Below are 20373 nucleotides of genomic sequence, written 5' to 3'. Positions count from 1 at the left end.
GAGATTTGGATTGTCTCAAAATCTAACAATGAAAATACGAACTAAAACATGCTGGTGCATGGATCTGTGAGTTTCAAAAGAATGTTGAAATGTGTAGTCAGAGTAAATTTGTCAAGGACAAAACAAGCCATGCTGCAAGAGATCAGTGTGATGGCTCCAGTGCTTTCTCCTAGGAGGAAAATATTCTGATGTCTTTAAACTGTTTATTTGGAATTTTTTTTAAGATTTGTAATTTAAAATAATTTTCCTTCCTTTTTTATAGAGCAAAGAACAACGGTACAGGGTCAGGTTTATTTTTTGCACACACAGACTGGAGTGAGCACGTGGCACGACCCAAGGATACCAAGGTATGTATTTATAGTTAAAAGTCGGGGGGTTTGATGTGTATATGTGTGGCAGGATGCTGGATTTATAAGAGCAAAAATCTATGAAATGGCCTGTCTGAATTTAAAGGGAGAGCTCCCAGCAGAGGAATAGTTTGGGGTGTTTCTAGTTACCATTTCACCAAACATTAAGAGTTACTCTTTTTGAAAGAAAGAATTATTTACTTGTGAATCATGTAAAACACAAAGCAAAAATATATGTAGCCCTTCAGGAACTCGTGTTTGACAAATTCTTCCTAAAATGTTGATGTAACTTTGTTTTTGGTGAAGCAACAAATTTCTGAATCTTATCTACATTTTTTTTTGTATGAAAACAATTTGGACTGCAAATTGAAGAAAAAACTGACTACTTTATTAAAATAATTGTTTCTTGATTATTCAACTTGTAACTTTTGTTTATTTAGTGCTCAGTTATGTATAACTGAAAGAGATTACTTGTTATCTTTAAACTTGAAATGGTTTGAGGTTTTTTATGCTTTAGGCCAGTGATTTGCAGCTAGAAAATTTGAATCCTTCACATGATTAATTTAGTAAAGCCTCTTTAGACCTTAACCTGCAGTTAATCCAGGTCTTTGTGAGTAAGGTCTGGTGCTCTTCCTGAGCAGCTCTGAATCTGGGCTGTTTCATGGGCCACCTGCACACCAGATTCAAGAGTGAAGTTCGTAACTCTCAGCTGCTGCACTGCCTGGATAATAGAGGGATGTGATACAGGATATTAGAAAAATGATATAAAGTAGTGCAGCCAAAAGTGGTGATAAAAGCTCAGTGTATGGAAGGAAATGAAAAATAAAGCTGAGAGAGAGAGAAAATAGCTGATGTTAGATTAGCTGGTATTGTTGGAAGAAGAAATGACAGTGGTTGTTCATTTGTGTCAGTCATGTCAGGCTTGCATGCCCAAAACCTTGTGTCTTCTTCAAGTGATGCTGGTCACCCTAATGAAAGGTGCTGCTGCTTCTCTTCCCAAATCCTTGAACCAGGGTTTCAGGAGCAGCAATGGAAGTGGACACAGCAGTGTCTTGTGAGTCACAGGTCACACGTATTTTAGTTAAAGGTGACTTTCATGCTACCAGCTTGTGGTGCAAAAGCCTAACCTTGCCATGAGGCAAAGATGTAGGTTAGAACCTGCTGTAATCAGATCTCTGCAGGACTTTCAGATGCACAGCTGATCACAGCAAATGGTCCCAACCATAATCTCCTTTAAGGAGCCTAGCAAGGGCTTGTCTGTCTGCCTGTGTGTCCCCTTGGCTTATGCTCACTGTGACACTGAGGCATCTTCGGTGTTCAAAGCATTTCTACCTTTCTAAAGCCTCTCAGTTAACTCATTTATACAAATGTTGCATGGTTAGATTTAGGTGAGGAATTGCATAGAGTGGTGCCTTCAACTCTGAATCCATGCCAAATGTCTAAAGAATGCTTTAATTAACAATGGGTTTTCTGCCTAAAAAATAACCTTCAGGTTTCCTTCCTTTCTTCCTTTTCTTGCCACTCTTAGTGTTTTCCTCTGTTAGGTGGCTGGAGCCTTAGGTATTTTCAATCTTTTTAGGTGTAAATGCATTCTATGTATTGAATTCAAACACTGCCTGGAAGTTAGTGACTGCCTTTAGCAGCACTTAGAGTGATACCTGAAATTTATCCAGGATGAAAGGGGTGAGTGAATGTGTTGCTAAAGCCTTATCTCAATGCTTTTTCAGTCAAATAGTCAGGATTCTAACCTTAACCTAAATAAAGAGGTGATTTTAATTTTTTTAAGTGTATTAGTGTTTGGCTGCTTAGCTTCAGATGTGATGTGCATTAACATCTTGTTTGTTTTTCACTTCAGAGACCTTAACAGTGTGAATTGTGATGAACTGGGACCTTTGCCTCCAGGCTGGGAAGTCAGAAGTACAGTTTCAGGAAGAATATATTTTGTAGATCATAACAATAGAACCACACAATTCACAGATCCACGACTACATCACATCATGAAGTAAGAGCTTTGCCTCATAAATAATTCCTGTCAGGTCTGGGAGTCATGAGGGGCTGAAATCCTGAATGATACTGGGGAACAGATGCAGCCAGTGCTGTAGTCAGGGTCCAAGCATTGGTTCTCAGTGCTGGTTTTATCTTACGTTTTTTTGCTGAGACTCTTCGGAAGGGTTTTTACTCTGCTCTGCACAGTTCTGGAATTGCTGCGTGTGGGGTAGAGGGTCTGCCAGGGGTTCCCCAGCAGTCAGCTCATGTCTGTCTGGATGAGCAGTTCTAGCTCTGTGCTGGCTGTGCTGAATCTGGACTAACTTCATGCTCCCTTGAGCTCCAGACAATGGGAACATAAAGCCAGCTGGAGTCTGGTCAACTGGTGCTGTGCACAGGCAGTTTGGGTTTAGCAAGATTTAGTAAGCTCAAGTTCTGCATCATGCAAAGGCAGCTGAATCGTCATGGAACTGACCCTGGAAGCAGCCTGGCAGTGCTGCTTGTGCCCAAGACCAGACTTTTTCCTGTGCTTGAAGCCAGCTGGGTAATCTCTGTATCTAAAAGATAATTGCTCCACAACCCGAATAAAGCACTGATGGATAAGGATAATTGAGTGTATGAAGCTGCAACTATTTGGGGCAAGTATATCTTTCTCTCTTAACAACCACAGATGCAGTATTTTTATTGTGTCAAGAGTCCCCAGCCTCATTTTGCATGGAGCTGGAATAAAATCAGTTGCAGTTGTTAGACAGTTCCCTTTATAAAGCTGTTGTTTGTTCCATTAGAGGTCTCTTTCAGTGTTGCACTCCTGAAAGTTGTCTCCATGTGGGAGAATACCACACAAACTTTAGTTACTGCTCAGTCAGCAATCAGTGATCATGTTCCAGAGCCTTCCACAGTGCTTTGCCATATAATAACAGTTAAAAAATGCTGAAACTCTTTAAGTATCTGTGTTCCTTACATCCTTGAATTTAGTGTAATGATGGTACAGAAGTACCCAGCTGAATACACATTTCACTCCATGTTCCTCTTAGAGAAGCTTAATAATTTCTTCCATCATTGTTTTATGTATTCCTTATTGTTATGTGTCCAGAATAAATATTGTTCTTTTTTCCTCTAAGCCATCAATGCCAGCTAAAAGAGCCCAGCCAGCAGCCTCTGCCAGCTCCAAATGAGGGATCATTGGAAGAGGGTGAGGAGTTGCCTGCACAGAGATATGAAAGAGACTTGGTACAGAAGTTGAAAGTTCTTAGACACGAGCTCTCTCTTCAGCAACCTCAGGCTGGTCACTGTCGCATTGAAGTATCCAGAGAGGAAATATTTGAGGTATTGGATTGATTTTTTTACTACTTACAGCAGCTTTTGTCACTGAAAAGTAAAACTGATCAGTGATTATAACAACTTTGCTTCACAAGCACCCACCACATTACACAATAGTCATTGGAATTTGCTTCAGATTAGCACTCAAACAGACTCATGTTTTCTATAGTTCAGTAACAATGTATGTATTACAGAAATGCAAAAATCTTACAGTATTAGAGAAATCTTATTAGACTTAAATATAGGAAGGAAATAAGATATCTAATTGTACAAATGCACATACAGGAATCCTATCGTCAGATAATGAAGATGAGGCCAAAGGACTTGAAAAAGAGGCTTATGGTGAAATTCCGAGGAGAGGAAGGCCTGGACTATGGAGGAGTAGCAAGGTGAGATTTTGGGGGTTTTCTGACACCTCTTAACTGTAAAGTTGTCCTTTAAGTGCCCCATGGTTGATACCATTCCCTTTCAAGTTACCTGTTAATGGTATACGTTAATTATTTGTGGTCTAGTTTATAGACAAGTGGGTGTAGCTTCACTCTTTTTATGGTAGGTTGGAAAGTGGAAGCTTGTTATTTAACAGTTGTGCCACTGCAAGTTATGAAAGTGTGATCAGCTCAAATTGTGAGGTCTCTCAGGGAGTGTATAGACCCTGAAGTCACATCCAGATCACAGGAATGGTTTTGTTAAACACACCTCTCTGATTTCCCACAAATGGATTGCAGGAGGGTAGGGGTTCCTTTTTGTTATGTGTCAGCCGCATTCAGGAGAGTTCTGTGATCTGTTGGAGCAGGAGTGGAGATGAACTAATCCTAAACAAAGGCTAAAATTTTAGTGAGGACTTGCCTCCCTCTTAAAAATGACAATAATTCCCTGTGGGTCGCATCAGATCTGAAATTCAGGAGCCGATTGTAGCATCACTGAAAAAACGCTCACCTTTGTGGTGGCTCAGAGTTGTGTAAATTCACGGAGAAATTTCTCAAATCCACAGAAGCTCCCCACTTAGGCATCTTTCAGTGATCAATCCCTGGACAAAGGAAAGAAGCTGGAACATTCTGAGCTGCCTTATCCGAGGCAACCTTGGGTGTCTCCACTGTTGACATCCTGTTGCCCTGATGTCTTTCGTAATTGCCCATTAGTTGCAACTGACTCAGATCAGTACAGCTCCACTTCTAAGCATTACAACTGATAGTTCACTCAGAATATTTTGGACCTGGGAATGGTGTCCAAATTTAACAACAAAGGGGTATTTATCATGGTGACTTGGGAGGTCACAAATAGCTCTAGTTCTGCTCCTGTCCTTGTGTGTTACCAAGAAAATTTACCCAACCCCTCCTTTTAATGCACTTGGTCTCTGTTCATTCTGGCCTCTGCTGAAAGCAGTCACCGAGCTGGCAGAAAAACAGCTTTTCGAAAGATCCCCAGTGATTGAGCTGATTCTAATCAACAGATTTTTTTAATATTTCCTTATACTGTACAGGTTGCAGAGAAGCAGATCTCGTAGGCTCCAAATAGCTGAACTCTGTACAAAGGCAGGACTTTTTTGGAAGTGTGGCTTGTTCAGACTCAATTAGTTGATGGCATTGTCTGACAGCTTGCTGTAGCTTCTCTAATTGATGTTAATTCAGTGCTTCTAAACTAAACCAAGTCTGCCCTGAGTGGAGTAGGACACTGTGGGGTTTTAATCACACCTTTTTGGTCTACAAAGGGAGGGCAGCACAAGATGGTCTAATTTTGAAATAAGTATTTTGTAACTGATCAAGCACAATAATTGTATTATCTAAAACTTAAGTGCAAATTGCACTCTTTTTTTTTCTTTTTTGCAGAGAGTGGTTGTATTTACTATGCCATGAAATGTTGAATCCCTACTATGGACTCTTCCAGTACTCCACAGATAATATTTACATGCTGCAAATCAACCCAGACTCTTCTATCAATCCTGTAAGTACTAATTTCTCAGCAATATTCCTGCTTAAGAGATGTCCTCTGCAGTTTCTTACAGCTGTTCTTCCACAAGAACAGCCTAACTCCAGGGTACATCAGAATAAGAAGTGTTACTGTCCTATATTGACATAGTATGAAGCAGAGGGGTTTTGTTCAGAAATTAAAAGCATGTTATCCTTTGATAAATATCTGATTTCTTTGAGACTCAGTACTGATTGGTTTGCACAGTGATTCTGAGAAGACAAGACAGATGAAATTCATCTTCACTGTGAACACAGGTGGTTGTGCACACAGCATTTCATTCCCAGCAGTGCCACCCCATGACTTTCAGGGATGTATCCCTTGCTTGCCCTTTCTCACTACGCTCCTGTGCTTGCTTTTTTTCTTACTGGAGGATTTGTATTGATGCAGACCCTAAAAGGAGCAGCAGTTCTGTATTAGTAGAGGGAATTCTTCCTGTCATGACATTTCCTGACATTTACACTGGAAGGTGAGGGAGATGGATTGGAAGAATGTCAACCATAGGACTTATACCTCAGTTTTCAAAAGTTAGTTTAAAAGGAACATGAAAGAAATGAAGGAAACAAGCACACTGCTTCCTCAAGAGTAGATACACTTGGATGGTTAAACAAAGAATAAACTAATTTGTTTGGAATCCTCGTCTTCTTGGTTCTGTAGGTTTCATGGGGATTTTCTTTCTCCAAGTTTTGCCCTTTCAGAGGTCTAGAGGATTTGAATACAATTTATTAATCAGGTAATGCACAGAGACTTCTTTGAGGTTTTTAATTATTAAATGCTTTGGTTTTGGTTATTTTGTGAGGAAAAACAGTGGCTGCTCTTGCCCAGAGGGTTGCAGGTAACTCACACTGAACAAACCAGCAAGGGTGCCACAAGATGTCAGTGTCTTCCCAAGCCTGATTCTCGTCTCTCCCTGCAGGACCATTTGTCTTATTTCCATTTTGTTGGTCGGATAATGGGTTTGGCTGTGTTCCATGGACACTATATCAACGGGGGGTTCACAGTTCCCTTTTACAAACAGCTGCTGGGGAAACCCATCCAGCTCTCCGATCTGGAATCTGTTGACCCAGAATTACACAAAAGTTTAGTCTGGATCTTGTAAGTACTGAATTTAGCAATCGTCTGGCTGTAGAGAAAATGGGGTAGTTTGTTGGCAATAGTGAGATGCTTTAGAGAAAGAGTTTGCAAAAAACTTTATGGTGGCAGTCTGTACAAAGTCATTAAACTATTCTTAATGTATCAAAGGTACTTGATGAAAAGTTCTCATTGCAAACTCTCCTTGCAATAAAAATACTAAATCATTAAAGGTCACATGGGTGTGGTAGAATATCACAGTATCAAAATTCAAACTCAGGACAGAGCTCTGAGGGGAAGTACAGCCTTCTTCAAAAGAAACCCAACTCTGATTAAAATGAAAATAAATGGGAGTGATTTGGGCTTCCGTATGCTTACAGAACAAGATCCAGCATTCAGTGTAGCTTTGGGACTCTTCAGAACTGCTTTGCATTATCTCAGTTTCTTTTCCTAAATGCTGTTTTGAATTTGTATTTAAAGTTACTGATGATGAAGTTCTCTATGTGTGGTCTCTTCTGTGCTTCACAGATACGTGACAGCAGAGCAGATTCTTGCTGGGTCTATACGTATATGTTATGTGTGTATGTATTTCTGTATATAGGGTTTTATCCAGTATCCTGAGTTCTACTAGAATTAGATGAATATCCCATATCAGGCTCTTCAACATGAACTAAACCATACAGAAATTGGTGGCAATATTCCTCTAGTGTGTGAAATGCAGGTAGTAACTAAGGTTTAGCCTGAAGACTGCCTAGGTGTTCGAATAACTGTCAGCATCACCACTGAGAGTTAACAAAATACCAAAAATACTGAGTTTATGCTCTGTGCATTGGCAGAGAGAACGATATCACACCAGTTCTGGACCATACGTTCTGTGTGGAACACAACGCTTTTGGGAGGATTTTACAGCATGAACTCAAACCAAATGGCAGGAATATTCCAGTGACAGAAGAGAACAAGAAGGAATATGTCAGGTATTGCAAACAGAAATATGTCCTTTAAATGTAGTGGGAAGAGGGTAGTAAATTGAATTCTTGTATATAGAGAAACTAATGAAATAATTTTATTGGGTGGAAACACCTGAGTCATAAATGACATTAATGTTTTCACTGGAAGACCTGGGAAGATGAAGTTCTGAATGGTACTTTCTTTTTCTGTTGATGGTGCAATAGTTAACTGTTGATGGAAAAAGGAATGGATAAGCACTTCTTTCATAATACAAAATGTGTCTATTAAAACAAGGTCCTCTGTAAAACCAGCATTTTCCAAGTCTGCTGTAAAAATCCCAGTCCTGTCCAGCTCATCACCCCTGACTTCTTCCTTCCTCCTCCACAGGTTGTATGTGAACTGGCGGTTCATGAGAGGAATAGAGGCGCAGTTCCTAGCTCTGCAGAAAGGTTTTAATGAACTTATTCCTCAACATCTCCTTAAGCCTTTTGACCAGAAGGAACTTGAGGTATGTTTTATCCACATGGATTATTGTTTTGTCATTTGTTTGATCCACAGTCAACAAAACAAGCAATTCCATTTTAAATACCAGAAGGCTGAGGATTTGTTTAACCAAACCTTTTTAGGTTTATTCTAGACATTCTTTGGGTTGATATTATTGAGAAGGCTACTTAAATAGGAAAGATAAATACACCATGGTGTCTATCCAAGGACTAATGCTTAAGGCAGGTGGTCTGAGAAGGAGAAAACACTGCAAGTTTGAGGAATTGTTGGCAATAGTTATTTACCCCAGAATCTGTTTTGTCCAGTGACTTTTCATGCATGGCTGTTTCTGTGTGCACACAAGGATTGGTTTACAGAAATAGAAGGGTTGCGCATATAGAAAAGAAATTAATTTGTCTTCTTGTTAAATCCTGAGGTGCAGAAGGCTACCTCTTAAAATAATTCCTGTAAGAGCAATTTTTCCTCTGGTTTTACGTTTTAGAAAAAATAAGACAAGCTGTGGAATATTCAGCATTTGTGGTATTGAAAGCACTAGCTTTGTGCTAGTCAGTCATGCATTTTGATTAATCTCACAAAGTTCTTGCGTTCCATTTGCTTAAAAAGGCAGATTAAAAATCCATTAAATATTTCAATACTGTCCATGTCAGAACAGTCACAACTACCCTAATGATGTAAGCAAGTGTAAATGGGTGCTGTCTTGGTGGCACAACAAGGCAGCTGCTAAAGGGCAGCTCTCAGAAATGGGATCCTCAGTGTGGAATATTATGGGAAATTTAGAACATGACACACGTTGTGTTTTGAGGGGTGAAGTTTGCTCTGTGCTATTTATTTGTTTTTGCCACAGGAGGTGGTTAAATGCATGGCCAGCAGCAACTTCCTTTTACAGTATTTTGCAACTTGGTGTCATCTGGAAAAGAGATTGAAGTGATATGTCTGGTCTGTGTCAGAGACTGTCACAAATGGGGTGAAAAAAGAGATGAAAATTTTCTGTAGTTTTTTGTGGAACAACAAAGCAACTCAGATGTTCCCATAAGCCGAGCAGGATTCCATTGTAGCTGGTATTGGCTGGTATAGGACAATCCTGCAGCAGGGCAATGATGCTGTGCCACAGCAGAGGACATGCCTTATTCCAAAGCAGTGCTGTGCCCTCATAAAGACAGGCTGTACCTTCCAGGGAGCACAGATTTAACAAAGCAAGTCTTGCATGGGCTTCTGATTCTTAGTTGCTTGTGAAAGTTCTAATGCTGGTAAAGCACTGCTTGGGGTCAGTTTCACTGCAGTGAAGCTGGAGAGATTTACTGCCAGTTCTTTACTGTTTTGGAATGTTACCTCACACCAAAAAGGTGGGTGAAGCACCTAAACAATGCCAGGCTTCGTGACGTGGTTGGATGTGTTTTTATAACTGCAAACGTGAAATGACGCTGGACTTTAAAGTACTTTCCAATCTTTTAACAGCTGATCATAGGAGGCCTGGATAAGATAGACCTGAATGACTGGAAGTCCAACACCCGCCTAAAGCACTGCATGGCTGACAGCAACATCGTCAAGTGGTTCTGGCAAGCAGTGGAAACATTTGATGAAGAAAGAAGGGCAAGGCTGCTGCAGTTTGTGACAGGCTCGACGCGTGTCCCACTTCAAGGTTTCAAGGCTTTACAAGGTGACTGATGTGGAGGCTGATTTAATCTGTGGTTGGAGAAAGAGATAAAAGTGGTGTGGTATTTACAGGCCCCTTGTAAAATATCAGCATATTACTGGATAAGTCAATTACTTGCAAACTTTAGAGCCGGAGAGCAGTTTTACATTTGTCAGCGACTCAGCTGCTGCTGAGCACTTTGGCTGTTGCTGATAGTGATGGAAGCTGGTACATCTGTTACTGTGCAGTGCTTTGACTGCTGTCAATTTTGGCTCGTCAGTCTCCTACAGCTCTCTGCTCTGATGTTCAAATCATTCCATGTGAACATGCACGGAGATAAATGGCTGACTAAAGAACTTTTTTATGTGAGAATTGTATTCCCTTCAGTGTTTGGCAACAAACCATTAGGCTTTAGAGAAAATTTCTGAAAATTGCAGGTTTTTATCAAAAAGATGGCAGTGTCCTTGGCTGTTGTGATCTCCTGATCACATTGCATTTGTTGGCTGACAGTAAATTGATGTTCAGAATTAAAATACTAGTTCTCTTTTACAGGGAAAACCTTCTTGCACTTAAGCATTTTCATTTTTGATGGTGCAGCTTCATTAATATCAAATTTAGCAGCTTTCCAAAATACCAGTCTGTAAAATGATTGTCACAAACAGCTCTATCTCTTCTGCCATCCCTTCATCAGCTGGTAATATCGCTACAGATTTAGCCTAGGACATACTTCGGCTTGCAGCTGGAAGTGTAATTTCCTCTCTTGCCTTTTTATAAGCAGCAAAATATGTGTGTGTGAATGATGTTTTGTTGAAGTGCATTAACTAGAATGTCTGTCTAAGGTTCTACAGGCGCTGCAGGACCCAGACTGTTTACCATCCATTTAATAGATGCAAACACAGACAACCTTCCAAAAGCCCACACTTGGTAAGATGGAAACACTCTGCTTCCTCTCCCTTTGTCTTGTTTGTCCTGGGTAGGGATTAGGCATGTGATACACATGGATGACTCCAAGTGTGCTCTGTTAGCTTGGACATATCTGCAGTCTGCAGCCAGCAAAATAATTTGCTTTTCTTAAAGCTTGATTTGTCTTCTATACTATCTGTGGTTTTCATCTATTCTAGAGGTGATTATTCTGGGTAGTGAGACATTTGTAAGTTTATTTCTTTATTTCTTTATTACAAAGAAGTGTTGTCAAATGTTGGAAGCTCGTGCTGTTGGTGCAGTATAGGCACAGCCTGAGCCCTTGCACGGAAATCTCACTCCATCAGAGGCAGGAAATGGTGTCAGCAGCAGCACAGACTGTCTGCAGGCAGGGCAGGGAGTGGGCCTGCCTGATGTGTTGCTTTTTATTTGCAAGTCTCCTGCATCTGCCTCTTCCTCCTCTTCATGCCAAACGCTGCCCTATTAAGTTGTGCATTCCTGCTGTAGAAATAGTTGTTTTTCTTCTTGCCTGCTTTGGCCAATGAGGCAGCTGAGAGTTTTTACAATTTCTATCTATATGTAGCTTCTTTACAATTTTCCCCCAATAAGCACTTCAGATCCATCAATGTTCTGTTACTTTCCCTGCAGCTTTAACCGGATCGACATTCCGCCTTATGAGTCATATGAGAAGCTTTATGAGAAGCTGTTGACAGCTGTGGAAGAGACGTGTGGGTTTGCTGTGGAGTGAAAAAGCAACCAAAGGAAACAGATGCTAGCTCATGGACCACCAAATCAAAAGCTAGGAGAAGCTTGCTGTGAACTTCCTGCTAAGCTGTCTGAAGCATCCGAACTCTGACAACTTAGAGATGGGGCTGTTTCCCTTCCACCGCTGGTGGATGAGGGGGGGGAGGGTCGGGGCTTTTCTTGGTGGTTCCCAGCTCTATTTTCTCCCCTTTGTTACAATAACCCCTTCCCTCTTCTTCCATCCTCCCTGAAATGAAATGCAGCCAAGTTCAGCATTTGGCTTTGGTTACACAGGATATTCTGCTAGATTTGTAACACATATTGTGATAGGGTCAGCAACCTGTGGGGCTTTTTTAATAGGAGAATCAAAGTGTATTTGAGAATGAGCTTAATTTGCTGAGGACTTGCAACTGGTAGGTGCACCTGGTTAGTCTGTCTTAAATCAAGCTTGAGCCTTTGTGGAGTCCAGCAGGTGCAGAGTGTCTGACTGGCACCAGAATTTGCATTGCACATTTTAAACATCTGTTTAAAAAGTAAACTTCTAGCAGAAAATACCTCCATATGAACACTTAACTGAAAGGTAAAGAAATCCAAGTTCTGCCTTAGCAGGAAGCTCCCAGTGGAAGCTGTGGCCCACCTTGAGAAAAGTGAAGGAATCTGGGACAGCTTAAACGGTATTGTATGATTTCTTTTTGGTTTTCCTGGCTGAAATCTACTTGTTTTGCACATGAAAACAATTCTTTCCTCTTGCAGAATTACTTTCCATAGTTTGTTCAGATGTAAGTACCTTGCAGAGAAGCCTTGTGAGGAGGAGACAGGATAAAATTCCATTCAATCCCAAAGCTGTGATTTCTGTGCCACTGTTTTACCCAAGATGTGTTTGTGTGACTTTAAATTCTAAGACTCACATGGAAATCACTAAAAGTCAAGTTAACAGAGCAAACTCCTGCTTCAAATTTTTTGGCCTTGAGAAAGGTTTATTTGGAGATTGGGGTAAAAGGGGAACAATGTAAAATTTGGAGATGAGGTAAAAGGGGAATACATTCTAAATGTTACAGAAAGCTATTGGAAGAATTTATGCCTTCAGTTCCATAGGGATGAAAATTTCTCCAGAGAGCCATATAAGGCTATTTTTTCCAATATCTGAAACTAATATTAAAAGGTTTGTTCTCTAACACAGGGGAAACAAAAGCAAATCCAATACCTGAATGTCTTGGTTTGAAAGACAGGTGTCTGCTAAGGAAGGCAGGAGCCTCCCTTGGAATGGAAAATGTAACTTCCTCCCCTCCAAATTATTATAATTTTGAAATTAAGGGGCTTTCAGGCAAAGATACGAGAAATAGGAATAACCGTTCTTTACTAGTATATATAAATATATATAACAAGGCAATAATACAGAAACACTGGTTTAACCTGAGAGTCAGGATACAACCTGACACCCTGTTGGTCAGGGTGCTGGGAGCAGTCTGATTAAGTGGTGGCTGCAGTCCTCTTTGAAGTGGTACCTATGGTTCTGTCAAAGCTGTGATCCTATAGAAGGGTCTGGTCTTCCTCTGAAGGTCCAGTGATGATTATGTAGCTCTTGTCCTCTGGGAACCCAGTAGGTCAGGGCTGCCTGTGGTGTTCCAAACTTCAGATTATATCCAGGCAGGAATGCTTGGTTCTCCCCCTGGGCGGAGCATCTTACAATGGGATGATGTGATTTTATGAGTCATGCAGTGAGGTTAGGTGGCCCATTAGCAGAAGATATCCCTCCGGAGGGAGTTATCAGTGATGTGTCATAGAAGAGACAAAGAACCATAACACCTGCCCCACCTGGTTTTAACAGATGGTGATAGAATACATACTTTTGGTTACATCTCGTATTGTAAGCTAAGACACTGAATCACTAACATTTTTCCAGTTTGCACACCAAGATGAGACTATTTTAACAAATAACATGGCTTCAGAGAGACCCAGTTATCCATCAAACATGTCTTTTAAGCAGACTTGATTGTATAGGATTTTTTTTTCTTTTGGAAGCCTGATTTTTAGAGAGATTCATGACTGAAACACTTAACAGATGTTTATAGAATAGTGCATTGAAATTCAGCTGGGTAAGAGACTGTCCTTAGGAGATGTCTACTGGAATACTTCTATTTTGTCTTTTTTTTAATTGAATTTGATAATAGCTTTAAACTGTGATAGGACAGAAAGTAGACACTTGTCAAAACCCTGGCATTTTTCTCTGTTTTGTTTGTTTGTGGTTTTCTTTTTGCCATTGACCATAATTCTTGTGATTTGTTGTCAGGAGTCGCATCGGAGGTGTAAAATTGTACCATATTGTGAGATTTGCACAGGGTGGCTAAAGATGCTCATCCTGCAGGACTGTACAGGAGAGGCATGTTCAGCCCCATGTTCTGTAGGGATCTTTTGGCCCTTGGAGACCAGTTTCTGCAGTTCTGGTTGTTGGGATGTGCAACAGTTGGCAGACAGCATCCCTACGGTCCCAGGCTGAGTAGCAGAGTCCCCACAACCCTGGATTTTCCAAATGGCTTCGAAGTCAAACCTGTTCATAGAGTGTATTTAATCCTTTCAGTATGTTTGAATGTGCAATAAACCAGTCAGATAGGAAAAATGCAAAATGGATTATTGCCCAAAAGCTTTGCATGCTGTCTCATGTGGATTTTTCACTAAAAATGTGTAAAAAAATAAACCAAACCCAAACCCAGATACTAAAGCCCACCCCTAATAAAAATCTTGTCGCACCTGCAGCACAACTGGCTCAGTACAAACCAAGCAAGGTGAAGGGAAAGGCCCCTGATTTGGAGATCTATAGGTCAAGTAGCTTTATGTCAACAACCCAGTTGACATAAGATAGTTCCTAATGTCTTTGCTAGGTCAGTGTTTTATTAAATGCACAAAATAAGAATAGGCAAGGATTGTTGTTTTGAAAAGTCCGTCTGTTTTTTGCTGTATTTAAAAGCCCTTGTCAAGGTACCTCCTCCGTGCTGACAGTAACGAGAATAGGGCACTGTCTTTTAAATTATTTCAGTTCTCTTTTCAACAGCTTCACCACCTCTCCCGTCGTGTTGTCTTTGCAATTTTGTGCCACTTCAGTGACGACAAAGACATTTTTTGTCTTGTTCTGTACATGCATTTGAGGCAGGCCTTAAAGCTGGTTGGGTGGATGGAGGAACAGCAAGAAGCGAGGCAGGATGGCTTTGGAGCCGTGGCTTGTTCCTGTGCCCAGTTCCAAGGCCAGGAAAGGACGAAATGCCAACAGTGGCTCTCAGAGGTCTGGGATAACCTCAGCTGTCTGAATTTGTGTGTCCATTCCCACTCGGTCTGCCAGCACTTGAGCTTGGTTGTTACTTCTCAAACTTGCCCAAAGAATACCATTGAGTCCCGTGTTCATTTTGTCATTCCACGTTCCACCTTGTGCGCGGATACTCTTGGATCTGACCTGAAGGAAATACAAGGTACAGCGTGTCTGTTGTTCCTGTCCAACGGCAAACCCCGCAGCTGATCCATCGGCACAGCCCTGCAGTGCCCTGATACTGCTCCTCAGCCTATACTCTACGCTCAGGGATGTAGGAAACCACCACTCTGCTCGTGTGTTCGACCGGGAAGAAACGAGACTGTTGGATGGGTGTGAGTGTTCACTTGGGCATTATGTTAGACAAGACCCTGCTCCAAAAAGGCTGTTGGAAGCTCCAGACGGTGCGATTGGCACTCGCTCAGCAGTTTGTCCTCAGTTCAAGTTGAGGTGGTTGTAAAATCCAACAGATTTTGTAAATTACTGATCCAGCCACCAGGCCCTCTGGAGCCAGTGCCCAGGTTCAGGGCCGTGTGGCACAGCAAGTTCCCAGAAACACAGTATGGATCTGGTTTTAATCTGTTAATTTTTTTTTGTTGTTATTGTTGTTCCTCAACCACTTTATAATGTATTTTTTTAATTTATTATTTTGTAATGTCATGTTTAAGTATTGCTGCTATCCTTGTTATTCTTCCCACTGTTTTTATTGCAGATTTATTTTGTGAAAGTTGTACACTAATGTTTCATTTTATGTCTAAATCAAAGTATTTAAAGAAATACTAGTTATATTTAATGTGGTTATGGAACCAGCTGGAATAAACAGTGATTGTATAGTAGGCTGGACCCAGGAGGTCATGTTCATTTTTGTTACATATGCAATAAACTCACAACTTTAACTCTTGGTAGCCACAGTTTTGTTTGTTAAAATATTTTTGGGCATCAGAGGAAAAGAATGGACAAAGTATCGAAATGCAACTAATTTAAGAGGTCTATATGGACTGCCCAGATGAAAGTCCTCCTCTGCAGGGAGAACACTTTGCTTCATTCATTGCTTCAGCTGATTGATTCCCTTGATCTTTTTCCCTTCTTACTTTATTATTTGTCCTGATACTTTACTAACCCTCAATTTGCAGAAAGAAATTATGATCTCCCCCTTAATGAAAACTGGAGAAAGATTCACATGTTGATGAATCCTTGCTTTCCTGATTTTTTTTTTTCCCTAATTACTGCTCTTTTGCAAGTGGAGAAGGACAGGAGCAAGTCAGAGGATGGTGCTCAGTGTTGGTGTGTGCTGCAGCAGTGCTTTCCCTCCCTGATGCTGGAAGCTGGGGTTTATCTGGCCATAATTTGGTTTTAAAAAAAAAATTTAAAAAGGAAGGAGCACAAATAAATTGCTTTTTATTCTTTGAGTAATTTCACAATATGAACAAATGGCTGGGGAGCTGCTGTCACCAGCCCCTCGTGTCAGCCAGCAGCAGGGACTGAACAATTTCATTACTTGGAGCAGGAAATCGTGTCAGTCCTTCAGTGCCCTGTTAAATACTGGCACTGCTGTTTACTTTAATAACTACTTTTTGTGACGTTTCCCTGATTTCTGCTTTCATTTTGGTGCTGAGAGAGGAGGATCCCTGCGCCCTGCTCCGGTGGGTGGGCTGTGCTGTAGAGGGGCTGCTCCAGGACTTGTCTACGACGTGAACCCCTCGAAAACACAATTTAAATTTTCCCATTTCTCTTAGGAAATCTTGCGGAGCTCAGTGAATCGGCTGCCTCCTTTTCTGGCAGCTTGGCAAGTCACTTAAATCCCTCAAGTTCAATTTTCTGCCATGACTGCAGGACGTCCCCAGCTGCTTCCGAGAGCGAAACGCGGTGTCCTGGGGGGCTCCCTGTCACTCACTTGACCTCCACGGGTACCCAGAGCTGTGGGGGACGGGAGGGGTCCCGTGCAGGGGTCCCGGCCCCCCCCATTCCTGAGCACCCCAAAAAGTTCTGCCCCCCCCAGCCCCCGCACCGCAGCACGTGCAGCCCCTGCCCCCGCCCCCCCTCAGGACCCGCCCCCTCCCCACGGGAACACCGCCCGCCCGGCAGGGGGCGTGGCGCGGCGCTGGCCGACCGCCCCCTCTCTCTATGGTAGGTTCTCCGGGCCGGGCCCGCCCGTCCCCCCGCGCCGCTCTGTCTCTCCCTTGCTGGCTCTCTATGGTGCGGGGCGGCGCGGTCACGTGGCGCGGGCCGGGCGGAAGCGGCGGGAGCGGCGGTTAAATGAAGCGGGGCCGGGGGGAGCCCTCCGTCCCGCGGGGCCGGTGAGTGCCGGGGGGACCTCTCCGTCCCGCGGGGCCCGTGGGTGCCAGGGCAGCCCCGCCGCCAGACGGACAGAGGGGCCGCCCCGGGGAGTCCCTGGGCCTCGCTGGACCCCTCGCTGCGGGGTCGGGCTCTTCTCCCGGCTGGGGCCTGTCCTCAGGGACGGGTCGTTCTTCTCCTCTCCCCGCGTCCCCTCAGGGCCGGGTGTCCGTTCCGTCCGTTCCTCTCCCCCCGCGTCCCTTTATGGCTGGTCCTTCTCTCTCTTCCCGGCAGGGACGGGTCGTTCCCCCCCGCCCCCCCAGCGCTTCCCTTCAGGGACGGGTCCCCCGTGTCGTCGTTCCCGTGTCCGTCCCCCCTGTACCCCTCCACTTTGATTTAGGGCCGAGTCCTTCCTCCTCGCTTTCCCTCAGGATCTGGGACACCCCCTCCCCCTCCAGCTTCCCTCAGGACTGGGTTCTTTCCCTCCCCCATCCATCCCCTTAGGGCCGGTCCCTTCTCCTCCTCCCCGGGGTCAGGGGGTCCCTTCTCCTCCGTGCACCACCCCTGTGTCCCTCCGCACCCGGGGACAGGCGCTGCTCTCCGGGGGCTCCTTAATGCTGTTTGTAGGCGGGATAACCCTGCGCCGGAGCTGGTGGGGAGAGGAGGGTAAAAGATTGTTCTCTTCTGACCCCTGTTCAGTGTGGGAGCACTCGGTGCTGTTGGGACATCTCGACATTTCAGGCATCTGCTGTGGGAGCCGCTGCAGGAAAGAAACCCCAAACACAGCTGTCCTCGGAGCTGAGGGATCAGTGTAAGAGATACTCCCCTTCCTCCTCCTCTTTCCCTTCGCTATTGATCCGAGTGCCGGCTCCGCGTGGCAGACAGAGCACAGCCTGGAAGTGTTAATGTACACTGGGTTTATGTAATGGGTTTTTCTGCCTCTGGAGCTGACCTTGTTCCCCAGATGGCTGAAGGCAGGCCGGGATCCCACCGAAGTCTTCTGAGGCTGAAGAGCTGTGGGGAACTCCAGCGTGTGTGTGAAGAGATGAGTGTGAACTCGCCCGGGGCAGTGCTTTGGGCTGGGCAAAATGTAGATTGGTGTGAAGAGTTGCCATCACCTCCTGGGTCCCCTGTCTTTGCAGCTGTGCTGGCTGGAACCCTGGGTGGATAACGGCTGCTTGCACCTGCGAGTCCAGCCTGGGAGGTTTTTCCTTTCATCTCACCTGTGCTTTATGACCTGGAGTGTTGTCTTTGAGTGTCTTCCAATACCTTACTGTAGAGTCTTACTGCCAGATACTTAGAACAGTGGTTTTCCTACAAATAAGTTTAGTTGTTGAGGTTTCTGTTCAGTTTCTTACAGTTTGGTCATTGTCCTGAGACCTCTGATGCTTTGAAAGAGGAAAGCTGATGTTGCTGCTGTGCACTTTTATTTCCATCATCCAGGCATAATGCTGAGGGACTAAAGCTTGATGTCCATGTGCTTTTCAGAGCATTCCTTCTTGTGTTTCTTTCCCAGCTTCCTGCCTGCCCTGTGGAACAGCAGGCTCTTGCTTTGCTTCAGGCAGCAGTTCTGGAGGCAATCACTGAGTGCCTTGGTGGCTGAGAGGCACAGCCAGTCCTGGTCCTAAGACCTGTGGGCAGATTTCTGTTTCTTTATTCTGTCTCTGTGGAGGTTGGTTCCTCTTTCTTAACAATCTCTGCTCACCCACCTGATGCACTTTGGAGCTGTTTTCCAGTGGTAGCAGTGGAGGGAAAGGCAGGTGTCCCCCGTCAGGCATTTAGACTGGCCTTTGCTGCTTTCAGAGAGGATGGCATGAGGGTTTTTCCTCCAGCAGCATATTTGGAAGGTGAGGTAGGAAATCTGAGATCTATCATTCTGCAGACCCAAATCTTGAGCAGGTTCTGGTACATCCCTGAACAGGTACAGGGCTGTAGGAATGTGCAGCTCAAACCATGTAATAGAACCTATTTTCTTTAGGACTAGTAGGATTGCACGGGCAGTTTTTAATTCCAGGACTGTGGGATTTACAGCTTTAATATGTGCTTTTAATTTCTAGGATGAATGCTGTGCAAAAATTCTGCTGCCTTACATCAGGCCTTCTGCAACTGTAAACACGTTAATAGATTTCATGTGCTGGGTGTCTTCATGGTGTGACTGGATGTTAATAAACAATCATCTTGACAGGAGTTTGTGCCTGGAACACCAAGACTTGGGAAGGGACTCAGACAGATTTCCTGAAGATCTGTAGACATTCAGCCTGCTTGGAGGTGCTGCATTGTGGTAACAGGCTTTCTTCCATCTCTTTTTCTTGCTTCCTAGGATGTTTTCCTTCTGGTTGGCCTGGCTGCAGGCAGTCAGGGCAGGAATAGCAGCTCCTAGAATAGCACTTGGGGCAGGTGTTACTGGTGAGAAGGTACAGTCTGGGTTCCAGCAGGGGGCTGGTGGCCTGTTCCTGGGCTGGAGTTTCAGGAGCTGCCTCGGAAGTCGAAATTCCTGGGTAGCCCAGTGCTTTGTCTGCCTGAGAATGCAGTGGGCGTTCCTGCCGCCGGCGAGTCTTGTGCTTTGAAATTGGACACAAATCACTAAAAAGTCCTGTGGCAAAAATAGGTGGGGCAAACACACAATTCCTGTGGCGCAGCTGGAGAGAGACAGGAAGCATATCCCAGGGGCCAGGCGCTGATTAGCAACCCGGAGTAGCACAAACCCAAGTGCAAGTAATGTGGAGCCCTTCGGGTGTTGTTTTGTGCCTGCTGGAAGAAGCTCCCATTCATTAATTTGGAATGGGTGTCTTATTTTTATTTATATCTTTCTGAAGCCATTGCAAGTGGTTTACTGTGTCTGAGCACTGGCGGTGCTGGGGCTTGCCACTGGCTGCATTCTTTCTGGGACAGTCAGAGCTGCACCACTAATTCCTCTCACTGGAAGTTTGGGGTTGTTTTTTTTGGGTTTTTTTGCAGATGGATTTGATCTGGATATATTTTAAGATTCCCTTTAAATTACTGCATTTGGGCATCATTGTAACTACTTAAAAACGAGGCATTAATAGTCTCCAAAGCCTGTGTGTTTACTGAAGTGATGGTGGAGTTTCAAGCTGCTTCATGTAACTGGGATTACTCTCAGTAGGCTCTATCCCAGTGGGATAGGTGCCTTTTTAAATACAGCAGAAGGTGTGAAGCACACAGCTGCCTGGGGACAGCAGCTGTCTCCCAGTAGCAGCTCAGGAGATAAGGTTATTTGTGTACAGGCTGGGAGTTCCTGTGTTTGAAATGGAGCTGAATAAGGGGCTGGTCAAGATCAGTCCAGAGTGGTTTTGTTTTTAAGCAGGTTACTGCAAGTGGGAAATCAGGGAGGGGTAGGCAGA

The 20373-nt window shown here is 43.7% G+C and overlaps 2 protein-coding genes across 7 annotated transcripts in view; both read left to right on the top strand.

Annotated features, from left to right (window-relative positions):
- SMURF1 (SMAD specific E3 ubiquitin protein ligase 1) overlaps positions 1-15633 on the top strand; it is a 45618-nt gene extending 29985 nt beyond the window's left edge. For 2 of the 4 annotated variants that reach the window (XM_042037032.1, XM_042037030.1), the window contains exons 8-18: positions 263-347; positions 2203-2349; positions 3455-3659; positions 3939-4042; positions 5480-5594; positions 6535-6713; positions 7526-7663; positions 8025-8145; positions 9597-9798; positions 10623-10698; positions 11344-15633. In XM_042037032.1, coding sequence (XP_041892966.1) covers positions 263-347; positions 2203-2349; positions 3455-3659; positions 3939-4042; positions 5480-5594; positions 6535-6713; positions 7526-7663; positions 8025-8145; positions 9597-9798; positions 10623-10698; positions 11344-11443 — 1472 coding nt within the window. In that variant the 3' untranslated portion in view covers positions 11444-15633. Of the gene's footprint in view, positions 1-262; positions 348-2202; positions 2350-3454; positions 3660-3938; positions 4043-5479; positions 5595-6534; positions 6714-7525; positions 7664-8024; positions 8146-9596; positions 9799-10613; positions 10699-11343 lie in introns of all 4 variants that reach the window. The other 2 variants (XM_042037029.1, XM_042037031.1) reach the window with 1 other exon arrangement.
- Positions 15634-16926: 1293 nt separating this feature from the next.
- The window catches only part of RNF216 (ring finger protein 216), a 78115-nt gene continuing 74668 nt past the window's right edge, over positions 16927-20373 (top strand). For 2 of the 3 annotated variants that reach the window (XM_042037094.1, XM_042037096.1), the window contains exons 1-2: positions 16934-17034; positions 17711-17822. The gene's annotated coding sequence lies outside the window, so the exon portion shown is untranslated. Of the gene's footprint in view, positions 17035-17710; positions 17823-20373 lie in introns of all 3 variants that reach the window. The other variant, XM_042037095.1, reaches the window with a different exon arrangement.

This window comes from Corvus kubaryi, unplaced genomic scaffold (genome assembly GCF_017639235.1).
Source record: "Corvus kubaryi isolate FWS band 111438036 unplaced genomic scaffold, C.kubaryi_AGA036_p1.0 37387, whole genome shotgun sequence".
NCBI lineage: Eukaryota > Metazoa > Chordata > Aves > Passeriformes > Corvidae > Corvus > Corvus kubaryi.
This window is presented reverse-complemented; position numbering and strand designations above follow the sequence as displayed.